Source organism: Hypanus sabinus, chromosome 12 (genome assembly GCF_030144855.1).
Source record: "Hypanus sabinus isolate sHypSab1 chromosome 12, sHypSab1.hap1, whole genome shotgun sequence".
Taxonomy (NCBI): domain Eukaryota; kingdom Metazoa; phylum Chordata; class Chondrichthyes; order Myliobatiformes; family Dasyatidae; genus Hypanus; species Hypanus sabinus.
The window spans coordinates 21,660,757-21,685,567 of NC_082717.1; the positions used below are offsets into that span (position 1 = coordinate 21,660,757).

Here is a 24,811-nt window from a genome sequence, read left to right on the forward strand (position 1 = left end):
CATCAAGGAGCAGACAGTGAGACAGATTCTAGAACGAAGCAACAACAACAGGGTTGTCGTGATGGGAGATTTTAATTTCCCCAATATTAATTGGCATCTCCCTAGAGCAAGGGGTTTAGATGGGTAGAGTTTGTTAGGTGTGTTCAGGAAGGTTTCCTGACACAATATGTAGATAAGCCTACAAGAGGAGAGGCTGTACTTTATCTGGTATTGGGAAATGAAACTGTTCAGTTGTCAGATCTCTCAGTGGGCGAGCATTTTGGAGATAATGATCACAATTCTATCTCCTTTACCATAGCATTGGAGAGGGATAGGAACAGACAAGTTAGGAAAGCGTTTAATTGGAGTAAGGGGAAATATGAACCTATCAGGCAGGAACTTGGAAGAATAAATTGGGAGCAGATGTTATCAGGGAAATGTATGGCAGAAATGTGGCAAATGTTTAGGGGATATTTGCATGACATTCTGCATAGGTACATTCCAATGAGATAGGGAAAGGATGATAGGGTACAGGAACCATGGCATACAAAGGTTGTAGAAAATCTAGTCATGAAGAAAAGTTTACAAAAGGTTGAAAAAACTAGGTAATGATAGAGATCTGGAAAATTATAAGGCTAGCAGGAAGGAGCTTAAGAATAAAATGAGGAGAGCTGGAAAGGGATCGGAGAAGGCCCTGGTGAGCAGGATTAAGGAAATCCCCACAAGTATGTGAAGAGCAAGAGGATAAGATGTGAGAGAATAGGACCAATCAAGTGTGACAGTGGAAAGGTGAGTATGGAACCGGAGGAGGTAGTGGGGGTACTTAATGAATACTTTGCTTCAGTATTCACTACAGAAAAGGACATTAGCAATTGTAGGGATGACTTACAGTGGACTGAAAAGCTTCATCATATAGACATTAAGAAAGAGGATTTGCTGGAGCTTTTGAAAAGCATCAAGTTGGATAAGTCACCGGGACCAGATGAGATATACTCCAGGTGAGAGGCGAGGGAGGAGATTGCTGAGCCCCCGGCAATGACCTCTGCATCATCAATGGGGCTGGGGTAAGTTCTGGAGGAACCAGGCCAGAATCTATCGACTTTTAAAAGATCATTGCTAGTGCCTCCGCAATCTCCACTGCCACCTCCTTCAGAACATGAGGGTGCATTCCATCTGGTCCAGGAGATTTATCTACCCTTAGACTATTCAGCTTCCTGAGTACTTTCTCTGTCGTAATTGTGACTGTGCATATTTCTCTTCCCTGACACCCTTGAGTGTCCGGTATATTGCTGATGTCCTCCTCAGTGAAGACTGATGCAAAATACTCGTTCAGTTCCTCGGCCATCTCCTTATCTCCCATTACAATTTCTCCAGCATCATTTTCTATCGGTGCTATATCTACTCTCACCTGTCTTTTACTCTTTATATACTTGAAAAAGCTTTTCGTATCCTTTTTGATATTATTTGCTAGCTTCCTTTCATAGTTCATCTTTTCCCTCTTAATGACCTTCTTAGTTTCCTTTTGTAAGCTTTTAAAAACTTCCCAATCCTCTGTCTTCCCACTAATTTTTGCTTCCTTGTATGCCCTCTGCTTTGTTTTTACTTTGGCTTTGACTTCTCGTCAGCCACGGTTGCATCCTTTTTCCATTCAAAAATTTCTTCTTTGGAATATATCTGTCTTGCACCTTCCTCACTTCCCGCATAAACTCCAGCCACTGCTGCTCTGCCACCCTTCCTGCTAGTGTCCCTTTCCAGTTAACCTTGGCCAGTTCCTCTCTCATGCCACTGTAATTTCCTTTACTCCACTGAAATACCGACACATCGGATTTCGGCTTCTCTTTCTCAAATTTCACAGTGAACTCAATCATGTTGTGATCACTGCCTCCTAAGGGTTCCTTCACTTCCATCTCTCTAATCACCTCTGGTTCATTACACAATACCCAATCCAGTACAGCCGATCCCCAAGTGGGCTCAACAACAAGCTGTTCTAAAAAGCCATCTCGTAGACATTCTACAACTTCTCTCTTGAGATCCAGTGCCGACCTGATTTTCCCAATACACTCGCATGTTAAAATCCCCTACAATTATCATAACACTGCCCTTCTGGCAAGCCTTTTCTATTTCCTGTTGTAATTTGTAGTCCACATCACTGCAGCTGTTTGGAGGCCTGTAGATAACTGCCATCAGGGTCCTCTTACCCCTGCAATTTCTTAGCTCAACCCATAAAGTTTCTGTACTTTCCAATCCTATGTTAATTCTTTCTAATGATTTAATATCATTAAATGTGAGTGTGAGGTGGTTCATTTTGGCAGGCCAAATGTGATGGCAGAATATAGTATTAATGGTAAGACTCTTGGCAGTGTGGAGGATCAGAAGGATCTTGGGGTCTGAGTCCATAGGACACTCAAAGCTGCTGCACAGGTTGACTGTGTGGTTAAGAAGGCATATGGTGGGATTGAGTTCAACAACTGTGGGATTGAGTTCAAAAGCCGAGAGCTGATGTTACTGCTACATTGGACCCTGATCAGACCCCACTTGGAGTACTGTGCTCAGTTCTGGTCACCTCACCAAGGAAGGATGTGGAAACCATAGAAATGGTGCAGAGGAGATTTACAAGGATGATGCCTGGATTGGGGAGCATGCCTTATGAGAATAGGTTGAGTGAATTTGGCCTTTTCTCCTTGGAGTGATGCAGGATGAGAGGTGAGCTGATAGAGGTGTATAAGATGATGAGAGGCATTGATCGTGTGGACAGTCAGAGGCCTTTCCCTAGGGCTGAAATGGCTAACACAAGAGGGCACAGTTTTAAGGTGCTTGGAAGTAGGTACAGAGGAGATGTCGGGGCAAGTTTGTTTTTTGTTTACGCAGAGAGTGGTGAGTGCGTGGAATGGTCTGCCGGTGGTGGTGGTGGAGGCGGATACAATAGGGTTTTTTAAGAGACTCCTGGGTAGGTACATGGCGCTTAGAAAATTAGAGGGCTCTGGGTAACTCAAGTTAATTTCTAAAGTAAGTACATGTTTGGCACAGCATTGTGGGCTGCAGGGCTGTATTGTACTGAAGGTTTTCTATGTTTCTAGGAGATCCTCGGTCATGGCTGAGAAACTGTACTGGAAATGTGTGGCCTTTTCAACAAAGAATATGAGAAACACAAATACGAAGAGGTCATTCAGCCTTCAGGCATGATCCACTGGTCAAAGTACATTTATTATCAAAGTAGGTATATTTTTTTTTACAGCCTTGAAATTCATCTCCTTACAGGCAGCTACAAAACAAAGAAGTCATTCAAAACAAAAGGCCACTGAACACAATGTGCAAGAGAAAGAACGAGAAAAGCAAATTGTGTAAATGATAAAGCGAGCAAACTGCATTCAGAACTGAAGCTCACAACATCGGCATCACTGCAGCCCATCCCGAAGTCCGCTTGTCACAGGCCACAGCCTCGATCCAGCACAGAAATCAGCAAGCCTCGCGGAGCGCTGAGCAGAACCGGGTCATCACTCGCCTCCGATCCAGACGCCCTGACCATTTCAATCTGGCCAAACCTCGGGTCGTTACCCACTCTCTGACATTTCAATGTGCCCTCAGGCTCCACCACTTTGATTCGCCCACTACCCAACCTTTTCAGTCCATCATGACTCCTAAATAAGTTAAACCTCGGATCTTTCCTCCACTTTGCCTCGCCTCAGCTCTGCCACATCAGATTACCTCCAAGTCAGCTCCAGCCCGGACACGCTGAACCATCTTGCCACTCCAAGACACCAGCCCACAATCAGATCACAGCAGATCTTTTACCTCAGGAATGGACTAACCCAATGTTCTTTAGTTTGTTTAAAATCTGATCAATTGACCAGATATAATGACCACCTCATGGAAGTGGTGCTTAATTTCCAAAGCAAAAAGCACGGATTTGGTCACCATGCATCTATACATGATAAATCCAGACGGCACACTTAGGGAAGAATGTGAAGATTTTCAGCAAGGTCAGGTGTCCCCCGTTTTTCAAACGTTTGCTTTACGACACCTTGCTGTTACAAAAGACCTACATTAGTTACCTGTTTTCGCAAACAGAAGGTGTTTTCACTGCTTTGAAAAAAGGCAGCACACGCCGAGCAGCCCAGCTCCTCCCCCAGAACTGCATTCTAGCCGGCATTGTTTAAACACATGCCTGTGAGCATCTGTGCTTTATGTCAATTTATTTTGTGCATCCGTTAGCAAGATGAGTTCTAAGGTATTGGAAAAGCCTAAAAGAGCTCGTAAAGGGTGTTACATTTAGCATAAAACAAGACATAATTAAGCGTTTCAATCGTGGTGAACTAAGTAAGGACAAAGTGAGTTTGGCTAAGGGTTTGTGGAAGTTGACGAAGATGATGTTGAAGAGGTTTTGGTATCCCATGACCAAGAACTGATAGATGAAGAGCTGATGCAATTGGAAGGGGAAAGGATAACAATCGAAACCGAATGCAGTAGCAAACGAACTGAACGTGAAGTCATCCAGGAACTGAACGTGAAGCAACTGCGTGAGATCTTCACTCTGATTGACAACGCTGCGGTGATTGCAGAAAAGTACGACTTTAATTTTGAAAGGGTACATAGGTTTAGGGCATATTTTCAGGATAGTTTGAGTGCTTACAAAGAACTGTATAATAGAAAAATGCACGAGGCTAAGCAATCAAGCATACTGTCATTTTTCAAGCCTTCCACATCAGCCACAGCAGACGACAAACCTCGACCTTCGACATTGAGGCAGCAGACATAGAAAATGACCTGCCGGCCCTGATGGAAACAGACCTCCAACGACTCAGCCTAACACACCGTCATCAGTGTGCTCGCTGTCTTCCCGATTCCGGTAAGTAATACTACACTGTACGTACATTATTTCTACTTTATATAGGCCATGTATTTTATGTGTTATTTGCTACGATTTGTTATTTGGTATGATTTGGCAGCTTCTTAGCTTAAAGGTTACTGGAGAGAGTCTTTCTTCCGAGAGCGCTTGCGCCGAGTGTTTCTGCCGAGAGCACTTGCGTGAGATTTTCGCTACGGTGGACAGTGCTGCAATGATTGCAGAAAAGTATTTCTACTTTATGTAGGCTGTGTATTTATCAGATCATTCCTGCTTTTACTATATGTCACTGTCATTTTAGGTTTTGTGTTATTTGGCATGATTCGGTAGGTTATTTTTTTGGGTCTGGGAACGCTCAAAAATTTTTCCCATATAAATAAATGGTAATTGCTTCTTCACTTTACGACATTTTGGCTTACGAACCGTTTCATAGGATCGCTCTACCTTCGGATAGTGGGGGAAAAAATGTATACCAAAAGATCGATTGCAAGGAAACAGGAGTTCAGACCATAAAGAAGACCATTAAGACAGAGGAGCAAATTTAGGCCATTCAATCCATCGAGTCTACTCCACCATTCAATCATGGCTGATCCCAAATCCCAATCAACCCAATACATCTGACTTCTCGCCATATCCTTTGAGGTCAGGAAATGATCAACGTCTGCCTTAAATATACGCACAGACTTGGCCTCCACCGCAGTCTGTGGCACAGCATTGCACAGATTTACTATTCTCTGGCTTAAAAAAAACTGCCTTCACTCTGCTCTGAAGGGTCCTTCCTCATTAAGGCTGTGCCCTCTAGTTCTGGATACGCCCACCTTAGGAAATACCCTCTCCACATCCACCCTATCTAGTCCTTTCAACATACGCTAGGTTTCAATGTAATTCCCTACCATCCTTCTAAATTCCGGTGAGGACAGGCCCAAAGCTGCCAACTCTCCTCATATGTTAACCCCTTCATTCCTGGAGAACCTTTTCATTTTCAGTTCAGTGCAGTTTTTGTTTTGACTGGAAAAGCTCGGGTTGCTCAGTTTAGAGCAGTGAAAATAGAGAGGTGACTTCATACACATGTTCAAGGTCATAAGATTTGTGCAAAGTGAGCAGCAGGAAATTGACAGGGTGAACCTGAACAGAGATAGAAGTACAAAACAGATGCCGGGTTATTATCACATGTGAGAAGCAGGCCGTTCACAGAAAGTTCTGAAGGGAAGTAAAAAAGGAAGTAAAGGCCTGACAGCAAACAAAAAGGAATCCAAAAATATGCTAACAGTATGTGAAAATTGAGGGAGGAAAGGCGCGGCTGAGAAGAGTCCAAAACGGACATCTTACTCATTGAGAATGGGATGTGGATGTGGTACTAAATGAACTACATTGGTCGTTAATGAGGAAGCTGCAACTGTCTGGAGTTTTAGCTTGAGAAGATGTAATTGAGATAATGAACAGACAAGATATTAATGGAGTAAATACCAAGAGAGGCTAGCTGGGCAGAAAAGTGGATACATCACCTGGTCCAGACAGGATGCATCCCAGATTATTGACAGATTGAGGAAATATCTGAAAAGTCTTGACTTGAATGCCAGGTATGATCACGGAGACAGATTCAAAGTCCGAAGTTCAAGTTTAATTATGAAGGTACATATATGTCACCATATACAACCCTGAGATTCAAATTTGGAATTCAGGAAGAAGCTGGATAAGAAAAGAAAGAATTTGCAGAGTTATTTCAAAGGCAGGAGAATGGGACTAGCTGGACTGGTCTTGCCAAGAGGTGGTCAACTGGCCAAAAAGCCTATTTTCAATTAGAAGTCATTCTCCGAAGCTGTTTCCTTTGATGGAAGAGTCAGGACATGCAAAAGAAGACAAGACAAGAAGAATAGCTCTATTAAAAGCAAGTGATCTGCAATACAGTATCAGAAAGGATGCTGGAACAGAGTTAATTAAGGTTTTCAAAAAGGAATTAGAAATGCACTTGAAGGAAAAACAAATACAAAATAACACAGGAAGGGACTAACTGAAGTATTTCTTCAAAAGAGCTGCTCGGGTTCAGAAAGCTTAATCCCTAATACCCACTCCACACCCTTCTGTGTGAAACAATTTGGCTTTGCCAAAGGAACAACTGGAGTTTAACTCCTCCCTCGTACAGTGTCCATCCATGTATAATATTAAACAAAGGTATTAAAGAACGATGACGAACAGGAATTACTCATGACAATTACTCATCCTTGACCCACTGATTCTGTCCGCAAGTTGTCTCAGCTGGTGTCCCAGAGAAGCCCTGCTACCCAAGATGATCAAGCATTGAACAAGTAACATTGTTGGTCTGCGTGACTTAGTCCTGTGACCCGTAAATGCTGCAATTTAAATAATTAGAGAGTGCGCTGAAGCAGAGTGACATCTTAAAGTCTGCAACAGACCCACAACGAAATCAAGAGAACAAACCATTTCAGTTTACTAGAGGGGCCTCATTTGTGGCAGCACCCATTTAACCGCACTGACATTCTACAATGAAACGAAAATTCAAACAGAAAACCAACAGACGATGGAAATCTGAAATCAAAACCAACAAAAATCTGAAAAACTGAGTGAAGCATTGATTTACTTGCACTGTGTTCAATTGAGGGGACTGCACTTGCTGCTCTCCACGTACTCTCCTACATATTGGAGCATCCAAATAAGGTTTGGATGACTGTTTTGTAGCACAGCTCCATACACTCCACAAGGCTGACCCTGAGCTTTAATTGTTTATTCTCCATTTCTTTTCAAATTTCAAAAATAGACTTTATTCACGATAAAAAAAATATACAAAGGAACATTCTGCATTCCACCCCAATCTTCTACACTGTTCTCATGAACCAACTCTGAAGAAAGTGGAGGCACTGTCAAGTATTTGTAACGGCACTTGCACTACATGCTGAACCCAGGACACTTCCTCTGAAATGATAATGTAGAGGGACTTAAAGATGCTAACCATTTCCATCTCTGATCCCCTGATAAAGACCGTCTCACAAACCTCCAGTTTCATCCTCCCGAAGTCAATAATCAGTTCCTTAGCCTTGCAAGAGGTTGTTGCTGTGACACCGCTCAGCCAGATTTTCAATCTCCCTCCAATACGCTGATTTGACACCACCTTTGATTCAGCCAGCAACAGTGGTGTCATCAGCAAACTTAAGACTGGCATTGGAACTTAGCTTCACAGTCATAAGTGTAAAGTAGGTACAGCAGGGGTCTAAGCACACAGCCTTGTGGTGCACCTGTTATGATGGATATTGTGGAGATGGTTTTGCCAATCTGAACTGACTGGTGTCTGCAAATGAGGAAACTAAGGATCCAATTGCAAAAGGAGGTACTGAAGCCTGTTGAAGCTTTTTGGTTAGTTTTGAGGGGATGGTAGTATTGAAATCCAAGCCGTAGTCGATGAAGAGCATCCATATGTGTGCATCTTTGCTGTTCAGATGTCCCAGGGCTGACTGAAGAACCAATAAAATGGCATCTGCTGTGGACCTGTCGTGAAGGCAGGCAAATTGGAGCGGAGCCAAAAATCACTTCTTAAGACAGGATTTGACATGTTTCGTCACCAACCTCTCAAAGCAGACTCAGCCCTGACTGGTCAATGGATGGGACCCTACTGGGAGACATGGGGAAACAGATGATCCAACCAGCATGGCCGATTTGACAAGAATCTCAGTAACACTGATAGAAAATTGCATTATGTATAGTGCACAGATTTTATCAACTTCAAAGGTCAATTAAGACCAGGAGTTTCTAATGAGAAGACACAGACCAATAAAATTCCAAAGGGGTAAACTGTGACTAACAGCCTGACCAGAGATAAGCTGCACCCACATGGACTACTCAGAAAAGTTCACACAATCCTGGCCATTCACTGAAGTAGCTGAATTCACAAAAAGGTCATATTAATGTGCAACTACGCTCTACAACGCAGCCCACTCAAGGATATCTTACGATCAACATTACCCAACATGGCCTCAACTGAACATTCTCAACTGAACCCACTGAGTTTCTCGAGAAGGTCACTAGTGTTTCAGTATTTCCTGATGTCTTGTCATAACTGCACTCAGACAAACAATTTGACAAGCAGATTACATTTCACTGTCCATTTATCTTCAGCCTCCACAAAACGGTTTCTCCCCCCACTTTCCCGACAGCATGACTCAATTTTGCGGTTTGACTCAGCATTCGCCGACACTTGCAGCTCGGCTTCTAATTCATGTACCCAAAAGGCCAGAAAACTCGTGAATATTTGAGTGCAGGCTCAACGGGCAAACCAAATCTGCTCTCACTGTTTCCACCCCACCCCACGCGTAAAGACCCCAAACACACGCACACACATTCCAGCAGGGGGCGATCTTAAACAAATGGCAACTATAGATCGCAAACCACCAGTTTCTTCAGGACAACTGGGCATTAAACCAGGTTCTGTGTGATGTTATTAAAATCTAGTGAGTGTAATTAATCATTCCTGATTCTCATCTCAGAATGTATAACAAAACTATGACTCAAAATTTTAGAGCATCAAACACATTTTAATTGAACAGTTAAGTAACATGATGAAAATATTCTTCATACTATTGAAATATTGTAATGCCATACAAAATTAAACATGTTCTTACCTTGTAATATTTGCTTCCAGTGTCATTTTGAAAGAGTGTAAGGCACTTGCTGTCCAACCTCCAGTAATGTCTTTTCCTCTATTAAAAAACAGACAAATCATTACGAATTAGTTTCTTATTTAATTTGAAGAACACATTAAGATTTATTTCAAATTGGAAAAATGAGCCTGTTTCAGGCATCAAGCCTGATCACAACCAAGTCTCCTCAGACACAAATATTGCACGTTGATACCTGCAGCAATGCATGTTAGTGAAAAGAAGCTTCCCAAAGATCAAAGCCTGCAAACTTAAAGCCTTTTCCATCACCAGATTTTAATTATCACGAAAATAATCATCAATTTCTGAATTAAAAAGGAGGACAGAGCATCATGAACATTTTAGTCTTGAAAAAGATGCTCTGAATCTCCCACAGATTTCTTGCAACTCTGCTATGTGTTAAGGGAGAAATGCCCAACACCAATTTTATAGAGCAACACTCTCAATAAATCATGTTACCTCTGCAAGCCCTTCATGCGTTTGAACCATTATATGCTCCATTTATAGAGGGGATCCAGAAATACAAGAGTTGTACCTGAGGACTAGAGGACAGTGCAGGTTAAACAGCATTCGTTAAAAGAATGAATATGCACCTGAGAAATGGAATGGAAAATGTAAAGCAGCAAGGAAAATGCTCACTAGTCCTTTAGAGGCTGTTATCTGAAACACTTGTCATAGCAAGTTGCAGTTGAGGGCAGAGCAGTTATTAAGATGACCAATTATGATCTGGGATGCACCTCACAGGTATTTCATGAAGGGAAAGCAGGCGATTTTTGCTTGATATTCACAGCAGTGACATTAATGTGTACACTGCTGAACGTCTCGCGCTCAAATCCAACGGTAGCAATGCATTGAACAACCTGGAGAGAAGTTCAAGAGAGCATGCTGTGACACACATTGGCTGTGAAAAGAGCCTGTAACTTCAATTAATATACATCCTTTCCATCCTGAATATGCCAAAAGAGCTGACATTAGTTCAGGTCACAATTTACTTGAAAAAGATTAATTTTCAAAAAAATTGGAGATATTGCTGGCCAATATACAGTGACGTTTTGTGGGCAGCTAACAAAGCTACTAACTATTGTACAAAATATACTTTTCCTGGACTAGGAACACTGCAATCCACAGGTTGAACTTCACCTTTGGAAGTTGTGCTTTTGAACCATCTGAATGACCTAATGTTTCTGCTGTATCCTGAAAGATTCGGCAAATTGGGCCCTCATGAACGCAGGGATGGTCACAGCAGCCATTGCTGGAGCAGACTTGGGGCCTAATTGAAGCAACGGGGGCTGGGCCTGAGCCCAAGAGTGAAGGACGAACTGCTGTTTAGCCAATTTAAGCACCGAGCCAGACTAAAAGGTTTAACGTGTCAATGCTGAGGGTGAAGGATGAACCAGTATCCAGCTCACAACTCTGTGAGGCTTCACTCACCTCAGCACTGAACTAACTGTAGCTGCGGGCTCGCTTGCACAGACCCTGTGGTTCAATCTCTGTATTATTTGTTTACTTTTTTTTTACTGCCTGCACGATTTGTTCTTTTTCCACACACTGGATGCCTAACAATCTTTGTCATGTGGAATTTCTTATGGATTCTATTGTGTTTCTTTGTTTTGTGGCTGACTACAGGATGAAACTCAAGATTGTACATGGTTTGATAATAAATGTACTTTGAACTTTAGAGTAAAACAAAGCAGCGTGGAATTCGGTACAAAGGTTTAAATTTAGGACCAACATGGATGACAAATAAGATTCAGTGAAAAGTGAGATGGTTCTGAGCAGAAGCAGGAATGAAAGAGAAACTCACCTTCAGTACAAGATGGAAACTGTTCAGGAAGTAGATAAGAGCGACCGGAATCTAAAGCTAAAGAGACCCAGAATGGACTTTTCTAATTAAACAAAAAGGCAGGGCAAAAACGAGTAGCAAGTGAAAGGTGGTTATGCAATCTTGTTGGAGATGACACATTAGGCAGAATGCAGAGGCTGTGATATCTTGCAAAGTAAACTAGGCTTTAAACATGCAGGATGCAATTTGTAATGCAGAGGTAACAAGGTTATCTGATAGAGATTTGGACAAGTGCAAAAACAATCAATCCTGGGCTAAATAGATACTAAGTGTTTGTTTTAATTGCACCTTCAACCCAAATTTTGGATTCTTGTCACAACAGCCAGTGTTGTCTTGATTAAAAGCAAGGACAAAAAAAAATTATATAAATATCTGCTTAGGGACGAGGCTGGGATAATAATTGAAAACCGCACAGAATGTGCTGTAAACTTGGGAAGAACGTTAGTCAAAAATGAATAGAGAACCCAGCAGAGATTCAAACAAAGAAAAACAAAACTGCTGGAAAATCTCAATTACAAACAAGAGAAAATCTGCAGATGCTGGAAATCCAAGCAACAGACACAAATGCTGGAGGAAGTCAACAGTCCAGGCATCTTTCCATTGATGCTGTCTGGCCTGCTGAGTTCCTCCAGCAGCTTGTGTGCATTGTTCAGCAGGTCAAGCAGCACCTGTAGAGGCAAAGGGGTAGCGGGCATTTTGAGGTTGAGACCTTGCACCAAGACTGGAAGTGCAGGAAGAAGATGGCCAGTCTGTTGAAGGAGGAGTGAGACAGGGGCTGGAAGGTGAGAGCTGGAAACAAACGAGGGCGTATGAGTGGGAGTGGTGAATGATGAATTGATGGAGGTGGTGGAGGGAGGAGAGAAAGTTGATGCAGAGGCTAGCAGTGAAATGGTAACTAAATCCCATTCACCTCCTCCTTCACCTCCATTCAGGGTCCCAAGGCAGTCCTTCCAGGTGAGGCGACACTTCACATGTCAATCTGCTGGGGTTGTCTATCGTGTCTAGTGCTCCTGATGTGGCCTCCTCTACATAGGTGAGATCCATTGTAAATTGGGGGACTGCTTCGTTGAGAACCTCCAGTCTATCTGCCAAAAGCAGAACTTCCCAGTGGCCAGATACTTTAATTCCCATTCCGACATGTCAGTCCACGGCCTCCTCTTGTGTTAAGATGAAGCCAGCCTCAAGCAGCAACATCTTACGTTCTTTCCATAAAAAAAAATCCCTCCCCTCTTCTTCAGTTCCCTGCTGTGGCCTCTTACCTCTTCTAACCTGTCTATCACCTCTACCTGGGTCCACTCTCCTCTACTATCAGATTTCTTCCTCTCCAGCCCTTGACCTTTCCCCATCCACCTGGCATCACCTATCACCTTCTAGCTATCCTCCTTCTCTTCCTCCACCTTTTCATTCTGGTGTCCTCCCCTTTCCTTTCCAGTCCTGAAGAAGGGTCTTGACCTGAAGCGTCACTATTTATTCATTTCCATAGGTGCTGACTGACTTGGCGAGTCCCTCCAGTTTTGTGTGCGTTGCTCTGGATTTCCCGCATCTGCGAAATCCCTTGAGTTTATACTTTGAGATTTACCAATGATGCAAACCGCAGATATTTATAGAAGAGAAAGTAACCCCAAATTCACAGCACATTTAAACAGGGTGGTAAAAAAAAGTACGTGCTTTGCTTGCCTACACCATTCAGGGCATTAAGTACAGAAGCTGGGACATCATGTTTCAGATGTACAAGACATTAGTAAGCCCACAACTGCATACAACACTACAGCAAGTACGTGATTAAACTAGAGAAAGTGCACAAAAAATTCAGTGGTACGTTGTTCGGACTGGAGGGCTTGAGTTATGAGAGACTGTAATTGTTTTCCTTGGAGTGAGACACAGACTGAGAGAGCAACTTTATAAAGGTTCATAAAGTCATGATGACATAGATAAGGCAGACGATCAGTCCTTTCTCCCAGGGCGGGAGAACCTAAAACTGGGGGACATAAGTTTAAGTAAGGGGGGAAAGATTTAAATGCCTGGCAACTTAATCTCACAGGATCAGGAATGAGCTGCGAGAGGAAGTGGTAGAAGCAGGTACAATTATATTTAAACATGGCCTCTCCAAGTCCAGCCCCATGTCCCCACCGTGAGAGGTGGAAATGAATAAGGCCAGCCAACAGGCCAGCCCCATGTACAGAGGGTGCAAATGGATTCCAGAAGTGTTGATAAATTCTAATCATACCATCGACTTCAGAGGACGACAGCGACAGGAGATCATCAATGGGAGCTAAAGGCCTAAACGAGTAAACAGATAGGAAAAGTTAGAGCTGGGGTCTCTCAATCTTTGTTATGCCATCAACTGAGTGAACCACAGGTTGGGAACCCCTGGTTCAGAGGTACATGGGTCAAATGCTGGCAAACCTCAGATAGATACCTTGGTCAGCATGGAGAATTTGGGCTGAAGGGCCTGTGACAATGCTGTATGACAAAGGAAAAGAGATCTATTTAAAACAGTTCATGCATTTGAGAAAGCTTCCAGAATTTATAAGTGAGGCCATTGCAAGCAACAATGGCAGGGCAGGGGCCTTCCATAAAGTAAGGGTGCCCTAGATAGCTGGGAACATGCTGATGTTTTCCAAAACACCAAAAGAACATGCATCTATTAAGAAAGCTGAAAAAGCTGAAACTCTATATTGTTCATATGACCAAAGAAACAAACCTACCCAATTAGCACCTTCAAAAACTCATTCCAAATTTTTTTGGATGAAATTGCTTAGAGGTAAAGGGATGTTAGAGTTAGGAAATGGGGGAAAAATCTAAACAACATCCAGTTGCAGATCAGAGATATAACCCAAGAAATAACACTGTAACAAAATCGGACTCAATCATTAAATTTAAATTTAATTTAAAGTTCTGATATGCATTTCTATTTCCTAACCATCTATCTTTGAGAGACTGATAATTCTATCTTCACATATACTGGAAAGAAGGGCACATCCACAAAGAAGTAATACTGTAAAACAAGCTTCACGCAAACACAAGGAAATCTGCAGATGCTGGAAATTCAAGCATCACACACAAAATGCTGGAGGAACACAGCAGGCTAAACAGCATCTGTAGGAAGAAGCACAGTCGCCGTTTCGGACCGAGACCCTTTGTCAGGTTTCTACTTCAATAACATTTCCATCTCTTCCTCTTCTCTCAGAACACAAACCCACTGGTAACTAGATTGAAGGTATCCTAAATTAGCCCTATTTGAGATAGCTATGCCATCGACATTAAAATGTTTAAGTCAAACATGGATCTGAATGTAGGCACTGGGGCAACAAAATTACTTGAACCAGCTCATTACTGTGTCCTTCTTTCCATTCATGGGTCATGTCAAAATGAACCATGTGGTTATATCATATTTGTCATCTCCACGGAGAAATACTTGGTGCATTCACAGACATTTCTACACCTCTTTAACAGTATGTTAAAATAAATAAAAAACATGCAACACAAGTTTCTAAGATGTTCACTGGCAATTTCTAACATACTGTTTGACGATGTCCATCAGAGCATAACCTGTTCAAAGGAAATATTTGTTATATCAAATCCTCAACAGTAAGCAGAATTGCTGGAAATCCTAGATAAAGGTTAGGTACAATTCTATTTTTTTAATATATGACCTTTTTTTCTGAACTACGGAATGCTACAGATAGATACATATACAGATATGCACGGAAGAGCAATGAATTCAATTTTAGTTTCATTGTAGATATTTGTGACGGAAATGGAATTCATTACATTCCCTCCGATACCAAGTGGGCTTTCAGCCAGATCTGGCTAAACATTAAAAGTCAATATCCACTCTGCCCCAAAAACAGACTTTAGTTTAAATCAAGTCCTACTGTGGTGGCCTTTACTGAATGAAATCTGTCTTTCTACTGTGATGTTAAGGAGAAAATCAGTCAAATCTGAAATCTGAAGCAAACAAGAGGAAGCATTCATCATATAACTTGGAAAACAAAGTGACCAGGCAATGTAGAAGCTTTTTAAAATTATTATTTATTTATTACGATACAGTGTGGAGTATCCCCTTCTGGCCCTTCAAGCCAAGGCACCCAGCAATCCCCCCACTTAACTCCAGCCTAGTCACAGGACAATTTACAAAGACTAATTAACCTGCCAACTGGTTCGTCTTTGGACTGTGGGAGGGGAAACATGAGCAGCTGGACAAAACCCGTTGGATCACATGGAGAATGGCTACTAATAGGTAACGGCAGGAATTGAACCCAAAGCACCGTAAAGCGTTGAGCTGACCACTACACTAAAGTGCCTCTCAATACATAATTTCACAATGTTTTATGAGGATTCACTTGGGCATGAATGACCCATTACTTTGCAATGAGCAAACATTCCTACTCGCAGATGAATGCCCAACATTCTTTCTGGGCACAAAACAATGTTCAGAATGAACTTGGGATCTCACTGAGCCACCCTTCAGTGTGGGGGGGGGGGTGGAATTCAGATCAAATATCTGTTTGCTTTTATAGCTAAGAAGCAGATCTCCACAGATCAGATTCACAATCAGTTCTACAAGCACAAATAGTTTCAAAATAAATATGCTTACCAGATTGTCTTTGCTGGTGTAGTGGACCATCCAACCTTCTCTCACCATAGTGCTGCTCTTCCTTTTCGTGTGCTTAACAGACTGTACAACTCTCATGAGAGGAATATTGTTGCTTGTTGAAGGACTGGAACAAAATGTTCCAAGTTACTGAACATAAAAAACCTATACAGAATTCTGATTGTGAATTGTGAATGCAAGCCTATCATCATAGACTTTGTGCTTTCCAAACCTGCCCAACATGAATTACTTTGACCAAATACAGCAACACAACAGAAGACTACTGAATAATTGTATTTCTAAAAATAGCTTTAGTCTGATACCCCCAGGAGGACCACTACTTTGTTGTGGTTTGGGGGTTTGTGTTCCTCAATGACCCAGAGAGCTACATTGGCTGGAGTTAGGGCTTTTATGCTTTGGGTCTTGGTAGGATCACCCATATCAATCAGATCAAAGGGTAGAGTGGTCCACCAGTCCCACAGGTTTGGGGGTTCAGCTCATGGCTCGCAACCCCGACTGGTAAAACAAAACTGTTACAGAAACAGCAATCTGACTGCAACGGTATTCCCGAGTATCCACCCAGGATTTGTACGACTGACAGTAGTGAAAACTGAGCTACTGACAAGACAAAGGAAATCGTGAACACCGCCAGAGATGGTGCTGTCCTAAACGCTAGCAATGTAACGGGCAGTAAGTTTAGTCTGATAGCAATAAAATGTAATGGACAAGAAATGACCAGCAATGAGCTTGCAATTTAAAAACATTACCACACTTCCATAAAAGTTGTGAAAGATCAGAACTCCAGAAAGGTGTTCTGAAAGGCATGCTGACCTGGACAGCTTCTCAAGACAAGAGCAAAGATTAAATATTCCTAACCTTGCAAATGTGTATGTGTGTTACAAGAAGCTAACCATATAACAATCACAGCACGGAAACAGGCCATCTCGGCCCTCCTAGTCCGTGCCAAACTCTTAATCTCACCTAGTCCCACCTACCCGCACTCAGCCCACAACCCTCCACTCCTTTCCTGTCCATATACCTATCCAATTTTACCTTAAATGACACAACTGAACTGGCCTCTACTACTTCTTGCAGGAAGCTCATTCCACACAGCTATCACTCTCTGAGTAAAGAAATATCCCCTCGTGTTTCCCTTAAACTTCTGCCCCCTAACTCTCAAATCATGTCCTCTCGTTTGAATCTCCCCGACTCTCAATGGAAACAGCCTATTCACGTCAACTCTATCTATCCCTCTCAAAATTTTAAATACCTCGATCAAATCCTCCCTCAACCTTCTACACTCCAATGAATAGAGACCTAACTTGTTCAACTTTTCTCTGTAACTTAAGTGCTGAAACCCAGGTAACATCCTAGTAAATCGTCTCTGCACTCTCTCTAATTTATTGATATCTTTCCTATAATTCGGTGACCAGAACTGTACATAATATTCCAAATTTGGCCTTACCAATGCCTTGTACAATTTTAACATTACATCCCAACTTCTGTATTCAATGCTCTGATTTATAAAGGCCAGCGTTCCAAAAGCCTTCTTCACCACCCTATCTACATGAGGCTCCACCTTCAGGGAACTATGCACTGTTATTCCTAGATCTCTCTGTTCCACTGCATTCCTCAATGCCCTATCATTTACCCTGAATGTTCTATTTGGATTATTCCTGCCAAAATGTAGAACCTCACACTTCTCAGCATTAAACTCCATCTGCCAACGTTCAGCTCATTCTTCTAACCGGCATAAATCTCCCTGCAAGCTTTGAAAACCCACCTCATTATCCACAACACCTCCTACCTTAGTATCATCGGCATACTTACTAATCCAATTTACCACCCCATCATCCAGATCATTTATGTATATTACAAACAAAATTGGGCCCAAAACAGATCCCTGAGGCACCCCACTAGTCACTGGCCTCCATCCCGATAAACAATTATCCACCACTACTCTCTGGCATCTCCCATCTAGCCACTGTTGAATCCATTTTATTACTCCAGCATTAATACCTGTCACTGAGTTTCTGAGATACTCAAACCACCAACAATCGTTCCACGGTCAAAGTCAGGTCACGTCATCCCTATTCTGATATTTGGTGTGAACGGCAACAGACCTTCTTGACCACATCTGCATGTTTTTATGCATTGAGTTGCTGCCACATGAATAGGCTGATTAGGTATTTGCATTAATGAGCAGATGTACCTAATAAGGTGATCGCAGAGTGCATAGTGTTTCTACTGCAGAGTGATTAGACTTGCTTGGGTGTTAAAGGCAGCACCTCATATCAAAAATAATAAGGGTATTAACGTTAATTGAAACACAAAATAAATGTCTGGGATTGAAATTAGATTTCTCAGTAATCTTGGATGACCTCTCCCAAAGAGCACAACTGGATAACAAAACCACATTAACTTTGCTGAAATGGATTTCACATTCAGCTGAATACTCTGATAGCCAACAACCCGGTCATTCTTTATAGCAGATCCAAAAATGGATATTTTTGGGTGTTGATAATAACAATATAATGACACAGCCTTCTTCCAAAATATCAGATTCTATGAAGCAGCCATAGAGCCACGTTCCAGGAAGTCCAGCAACAATACACTGGACATTGTCAGACACGACAGATTTCATTCTCACATGGACAGTGAACAAAACAGACAATGAAAAGATTACAAGCAAGAGAAAATCTACCGAAGCTGGAAATCCAAGCAACACACACAAAATGCTGGAGGAAAAGATTACCTGATTGTTCTGACAGGTTCTTCATCCTTCTCTCCATCCAAATCAGAGGAATCCATAAAATACAACTTCTCTTCTGATGTTGACGGCTCCTCTGTGTCATCCAACATCCTGCTGCCTTCACTGTTCATGTCACTGCTGTCCACCTCCATAGGCATATCTGAGTCAGGCCCTGGGCTGGCCGGCTCTGCAAGTGGTAAAGTTCAAGACCAGTTCATTCATCACACATACAATGAAACATCAGAACTTACAGTGAAATGCCTTATTTGTTTCAGTGAGCACAACACAGTCTGAGGATGTTTGAGGGGCAGTCTGCAAGAGCTGCCATCTTTCCAGTGCCAACAAAGCATGTCCACAATTTACTAACCTGCACATATTTGGACTGTGGGAGGAAACCCGAGCACCCAGAGGAAACCCATGCAGGCAGTGGGAGAACAGACAAAACCCTTAGACGGTGGCAGGAATTGAACCCCAGTGTGAGAGTTAAGACTGTCAATCAAACCCACCACGCAAGGCACGAGTTGGAACGTCAGAGATAACTGCTCAGATTCTGCCAAAGGCATAACAGTTCCATTCAGGGAATTCATGAACAAAAATGATTGCCCTGACAAATACTTCCCTGTGTTCTTCCTCACTAATGCTGCCTGAACTACCAGGCATTTGCAGCATTTTTTTTTACAGCAGGGTTTCCAGCATCTGCAGGTTTTTTTTTAAAATGTTGATTTCAATTCAGAAGACACACAAGCCAAGTAGTCTTCAATTCCAGGTGGGTGTTAAGTAACTTGAAATAAGTCACAGATCTTACTGCAACGGATCCAATGTCCACGTTGGAGAGAGATCTTGTACAAGATCTGGTAAACATAGCACAAGTTTACATGAAGATTGATCAGGCACTGACTCCCCCTATGGCTGAAGGCCGAGATAAATTTCAACAGAGCCATAACAAACAATTAAAAAAGCTATTTATTAGGTGGCTATAACTCCATTTTAAAAGATATTAAACCCAAGTAAACTTTCTGCAAATATATTTTTGCCAATAACTTATTCGTTATTAGTGAGAGAGGTGGTGTGACACGTCGAAGTCGGGTAAACAATAGTTTTTTGTTGACTGCAGATAATGGTCACTCTGCTTTGCTGTTGCTGGGTGGGCGGTGGGCACTGATGCTTTTTTGATGAAATAGGTAGGGGAAGGGGAGAACAGTGTGGGAGCGGGGAGGGGGAGTGGGGAGAGGGGAAAGGGGACTTTGGAGTTCTGATGTTTTTCTATCGTTCATTCTTCTGGGGTTTTTTTTGTTTTTTGTGGATGTCTGTGAAGAGAAGTATTTCAAGTTGTGCACTGTGTACATTCTCTTATAATAAATGGAACCATCTGAACTAAATGTAATGTTATCCAATGCAATTAATTACAGAAAATGTATTGCACAGTTAACCGATCATTTAGCACATGGTCCCTTGCTGGCCTTAAGCTCCACACAAATCTCCTCATTTCTTAATTCATACAACACAGTAAATAGATTTCTTTCCAGTCTATACTCTTTCATTTACTGATCCATCTTCTCCTTGAATGCATTTAGACTACCACCTCAACCACTCCAGTGAACTCACCTTCATGCCAATTTCTGGGCAAAGAGCCTTCATCAGAATGGATTAGTTGACTCATCAAGAGCACCTAATGGTTATCTTGTTTTACACAAATTAAAATATCCTCCACGCCTCAACATTATCAAACTTCCCTGTGGTTTTAGAGATATTGATCGGGTTATCTCAGTCTTTTCCTTCCTCGTTGCAATGCAACCCCTACACTGTGCTGGAGGAACTCAGCAAATCAGGCAGTATCTATGGAAATGATTAAGCAGTCAACGTTTCCGGCTGAGACCCTTCTTCAGGACTGAAAAGGAAGGGGAAAGGAGCCAGAATAAAAAGTTGGGGGAAGGGAAGGACTACTAGCGAGAAGGTGACAGGTGAAGCCAGGTGGGTGGAAAAGGTGAAAGGCTGGAGGGGGAGGAACCTGGTAGGAGAGGAGAGTGGAACAGGGAGAAGGGGAAGGAGGAGGGGCACCATGGGGAGGTGAGAAGTAGGTGAGGAGAAGAGCCAGGAGGCCAGAGTGGGAAGAGACAAAAAGAAATGGGGAAGGGAAAAAATATCAGAAGGAGAAATTAATACTTGTGCCGTCAGGTTGGCATGACTTCAAAGTATAAAAGGTATCAATAAGGTGGACAGCCTTTTTCCCCAGGGCTGAATGGCTATTGAGAGAGGACAACATTTTAAGGTGATAGAAACAGAGAATGGTGGGGGGGGGGGGGGGAGGGAGGAAGGGGAGGATGTCAGAGGTAGTGTGTTTTTGTATATACACAGAGTATGGTAAATACATAGAGTACAATGCCAGGGATGATAGGAGAGGCAGATACATTAGAGAGATTTAAGAGACTCTTAGGCATACAGATGAAATTGGAGGGCTTATAAGGGAGGGAAGCATTAGATTTATCATAGAGCAGATTAAAAGGTCAGCACAATATCAGGGGCTGAAGGGCCTGTGCTGTACTGTTCTATGTTCTCGACACTAGAATCTGGCTTTAGCAGGCTCATGATTACATGTTGAATTTTACACCCAGAACTTCACATCCTCTGATTAAACCTGGAATTAGGTTTGCATTTTCTGCATTATTTTTGATATGAGGTGCTGCCTTTAACACCCAAGCAAGTCTAATCACTCTGCAGTAGAAACACTATGCACTCAGCGATCACTTTATTAGGTACATCTGCTCGTTAATGCAAGTACCTAATGAGCCTATTCACGTGGCAGCAACTCAATGCATAAAAACATGCAGATGTGGTCAAGAAGGTCTGTTGCCGTTCACACCAAATATCAGAATAGGGACGACGTGACCTGACTTTGACCGTGGAACGATTGTTGGTGGTTTGAGTATCTCAGAAACTCATTGACAGGTTAGTTTGAGTATCGCAGAAACTGCTGATCTCTTGGGATTTTCACACCTAACATCTGTAGAGTTTACAGAGAATGGTGCAAAAAAAAACCCACAAAAAATCCAGTGAGTGAAAACGCCTAATTAATGAGAGGAACAAGAGGAGAACGGCCAGTCTACTTCTAACTCTCAGGAAGGTGACACTAACTCCAACAATCACAGGTTACAACAGTGGTGTGCAGAAGAGCATCTCTGAATGCATTACGCATCCAACCCTGAAGTCACTGGGCTACAGCAGAAGACCATGACTCAGTGGCCACTTTATTAGATGCAGAAAGCACCGAGTAGAATGGCCACTGAGTGTACACTTGAACAAGTAATTTCAGTTAGAATTTCAGAACATTAGGTTCTACACAACAATGGTTAAAAATTATACAGATCTTAAAAGAAAAAAATTTGAATGATCTTATTTTTCTCTGTTCTGGTGCAAGACCAACTTAAGATATTAACATTAAATCTGTTTCCCTCTCCACAGATGCTGGCTGATCTGCTGAGTATTTCTAGTACTTTCTGCTTTTATTCTCACATCGAACATTAGCACGGAATAACTCATCACTGGTTTATGGGCACATCTTACCTCCATTAAAAACAACTTCGCCAAGACAGTCCCTGGGTACTTTGGATGCACATCGCTTGTGGCAATTAAACCTGCAATCTGTAAAGTTACACGAAAGGTTTAGGTGATGTGAAAGTGACGTAACAATTAGAAGCCAAAGCAGATCACCCGACGCCTTAGATCGTAGGATGCTTTTATACAGCAGAAACCGTTGTCTTGGCGAAGATGAGTGCAAGGTTCACTCATGTACTTCAGTGAACGATTTGACAATGATTTGGGAAATTGGCCTCCGAGTATGCACAGCAGGAAGACCACCCATATTCCGCAGCCTAGCCATTGAATTTAGAGTGATCTCGGTTGTGAAGTATAGTTGTCTGGTCAAATGGGCTCCCATTCCTTCAGAAGATCAGCTCCATATAAAATTGACCGGGCAAATGTGCAGCTTTGCAAAGAATTGGCCAAAATGTTGATGCTGGTTGACAAAAGCCTTCAATGAGATAAGATCTGCTGATGGGACCTGACTGGCACCCTTTATGGAGGAACATAAACTCATCACCTTTGTATTCAATTCCTCCAGCAAAGACCAATAACTTTATTAGGTTTCCCTAATCAATTGTACTTGTATAACCATTTTCAAATAATGCACCAGAACTCTGCATTTTTGAGCTCATTGTTTACAGAATACACTACGTTATTGCTAAAATGGACAATCTTGCACTTTTCACTTTATATTCCACCTGCTATATTTTTGCCTACTCACATTCTATCTGCCTTTAACCAATTCCACATTTCACCCAATATTTTCAGATGTTTATTACTCAGAAAATAATACCACTGGGGATAGAATATGAATTAGTCTTTCGAGTCAAAGTGAAAACAAATTTCTACAACATGGTTCTAAATTTGGTGCTAAACAGTGACAATGACGATAAATGGCGACTGCTTTGCTTGCAACTTCAGAAACAGCTCTATTTCTATCTTTCATATCTCTTTTTTCCTGTTCAATGTTCTTTTGAAAACCCTGACCTCGAGTTACACTCTGACTTTGGTTCTTTGCGGGAACAGGAGCCGCTCTCAGGGCCTCATGGCCAGCTGCTTTTTGTTACCCCAAGGACGCGGCCTGAAAGAGTAGCGCACCTTCGGGGTGCCGGATTTCTGTGGCTCTGGAGACGGGATGATTCAAAGCTGGTGCCCCTGACTGAGGCATCGTGGGAGAAAGCGGAACATTGGGAGCAGTAGGTTAGCTGCTGTGGGCTGTGGATCCAGAGAGCTGAGCCTTGGGGCCGACTCTCTCGGCGCAAAGCTCGGTAAAAGGGACACAACAGACTTTTAACATCATAAATCAGTGAGCTGTTTGTTATGCCTCCCCTCTCGCTGTGAAATGGAGACACCTTTTTCCGTGAGATAGAGAGAGGGAGCGTGAATGGGCGCGCCTGTGGTATGTTGAATTACCGAATCAGTCTGGGGTACTGCAAGTCTGTGTCCTTATTGATGCTTTGCTGCACGCTTCGGTGCTCGGTGGGGGGGGTGGTGGTGATGCTTTTTCACTGGTGGGAAGGGTGGGGGTGTTGAATTGCTGCTGCCCGTGAAAGGGAGGGGGGAGTTGGGGGGGGTCTTTGGGGTTCTAACATTTAACTGTCATTCACTTTTTGGGGCACTCCTCTGTTTTTGTAGATGTTTGTGAAGAAGAATTTCAGGATGCATATTGCACACATTTCTCTGACATTAAATGTACCTATTGAAACCTACTGATTAAATTTATTACAATAAACAAAATATGATAGTATAATTACTCACCCCCTTTAAGTCAGTTTTTAGTAGATGCACCTTTGGCAGCAATTACAGCTTTGAGTGTGGATAGATCTCCATCAGTTTTGCACATCTGGACACTGCAATATTTCCCCATTCCTCTTTACAAAATTGCTCAGGCTCTGTCAGATTGCATTGGGAATCATGAGTGAACAGCCCTTTTCAAGTCCAGCCACAAATTCTCTATTGGATTGAGGTCTGGACTCTGACTTGGCCAACCAGGGCATTAACTTTGTTGTTTTTAAGCCATTCCTGTCTAGCTTTGGCTTTATGCTTGGGGTCACTGTCCTGCTGGAAAACAAAGCTCCCTAGTTTCATTTCTTTTGCGGACTGTATCAGGTTTTCCTCCAGGATTTCCCTGTATTTTGCTGCAATCGTTTTACCCTCTGCCTTCACAAGTCTTCCAAGGCCTGCTGCAGTGAAGCATCTCCACTGCACGATGCAGCCACCACCATGCTCCACGATAGGAAGGTTGTGTTTCGATGATGTGCAGTGTTTGGCTTATGCCAAACATAGTGTTGAGTCTGATGCTAAAAAGTTTTCATCAGATTTCATCAGATTGGTTTCATCAGATCATAGAACCTACTTCCCACATGCCTTCTGGCAAACTCTAGCTGAGGTTTCACGTGATCTTTTTCCCCCAACAGTGGCTTTCTCTTTGCCACTCTCCCATAAAGCTGCAATTGGTGAAGCACCCGGGTAACAGCTGTATGTGCAGTCTCTCCAATCTCAGCCACCAACACTTGCAACTCCTCCAAAGTTGTCATCGGTCTCTTGGTGG

General features: G+C 42.5%; 1 protein-coding gene across 1 annotated transcript in view; it reads right to left on the reverse strand.

The window, feature by feature from the left end:
* Positions 1-24,811, reverse strand: part of prkd3 (protein kinase D3) — a 358,247-nt gene that overhangs the window by 70,371 nt on the left and 263,065 nt on the right. Inside the window, exons 9-12 of the mRNA XM_059985651.1 lie at positions 22,243-22,320; positions 18,685-18,868; positions 15,933-16,056; positions 9,454-9,531 (exon numbers count right to left, since the gene is read on the reverse strand). Coding sequence (XP_059841634.1) covers positions 9,454-9,531; positions 15,933-16,056; positions 18,685-18,868; positions 22,243-22,320 — 464 coding nt within the window. The remainder of the gene's footprint in view (positions 1-9,453; positions 9,532-15,932; positions 16,057-18,684; positions 18,869-22,242; positions 22,321-24,811) is intronic.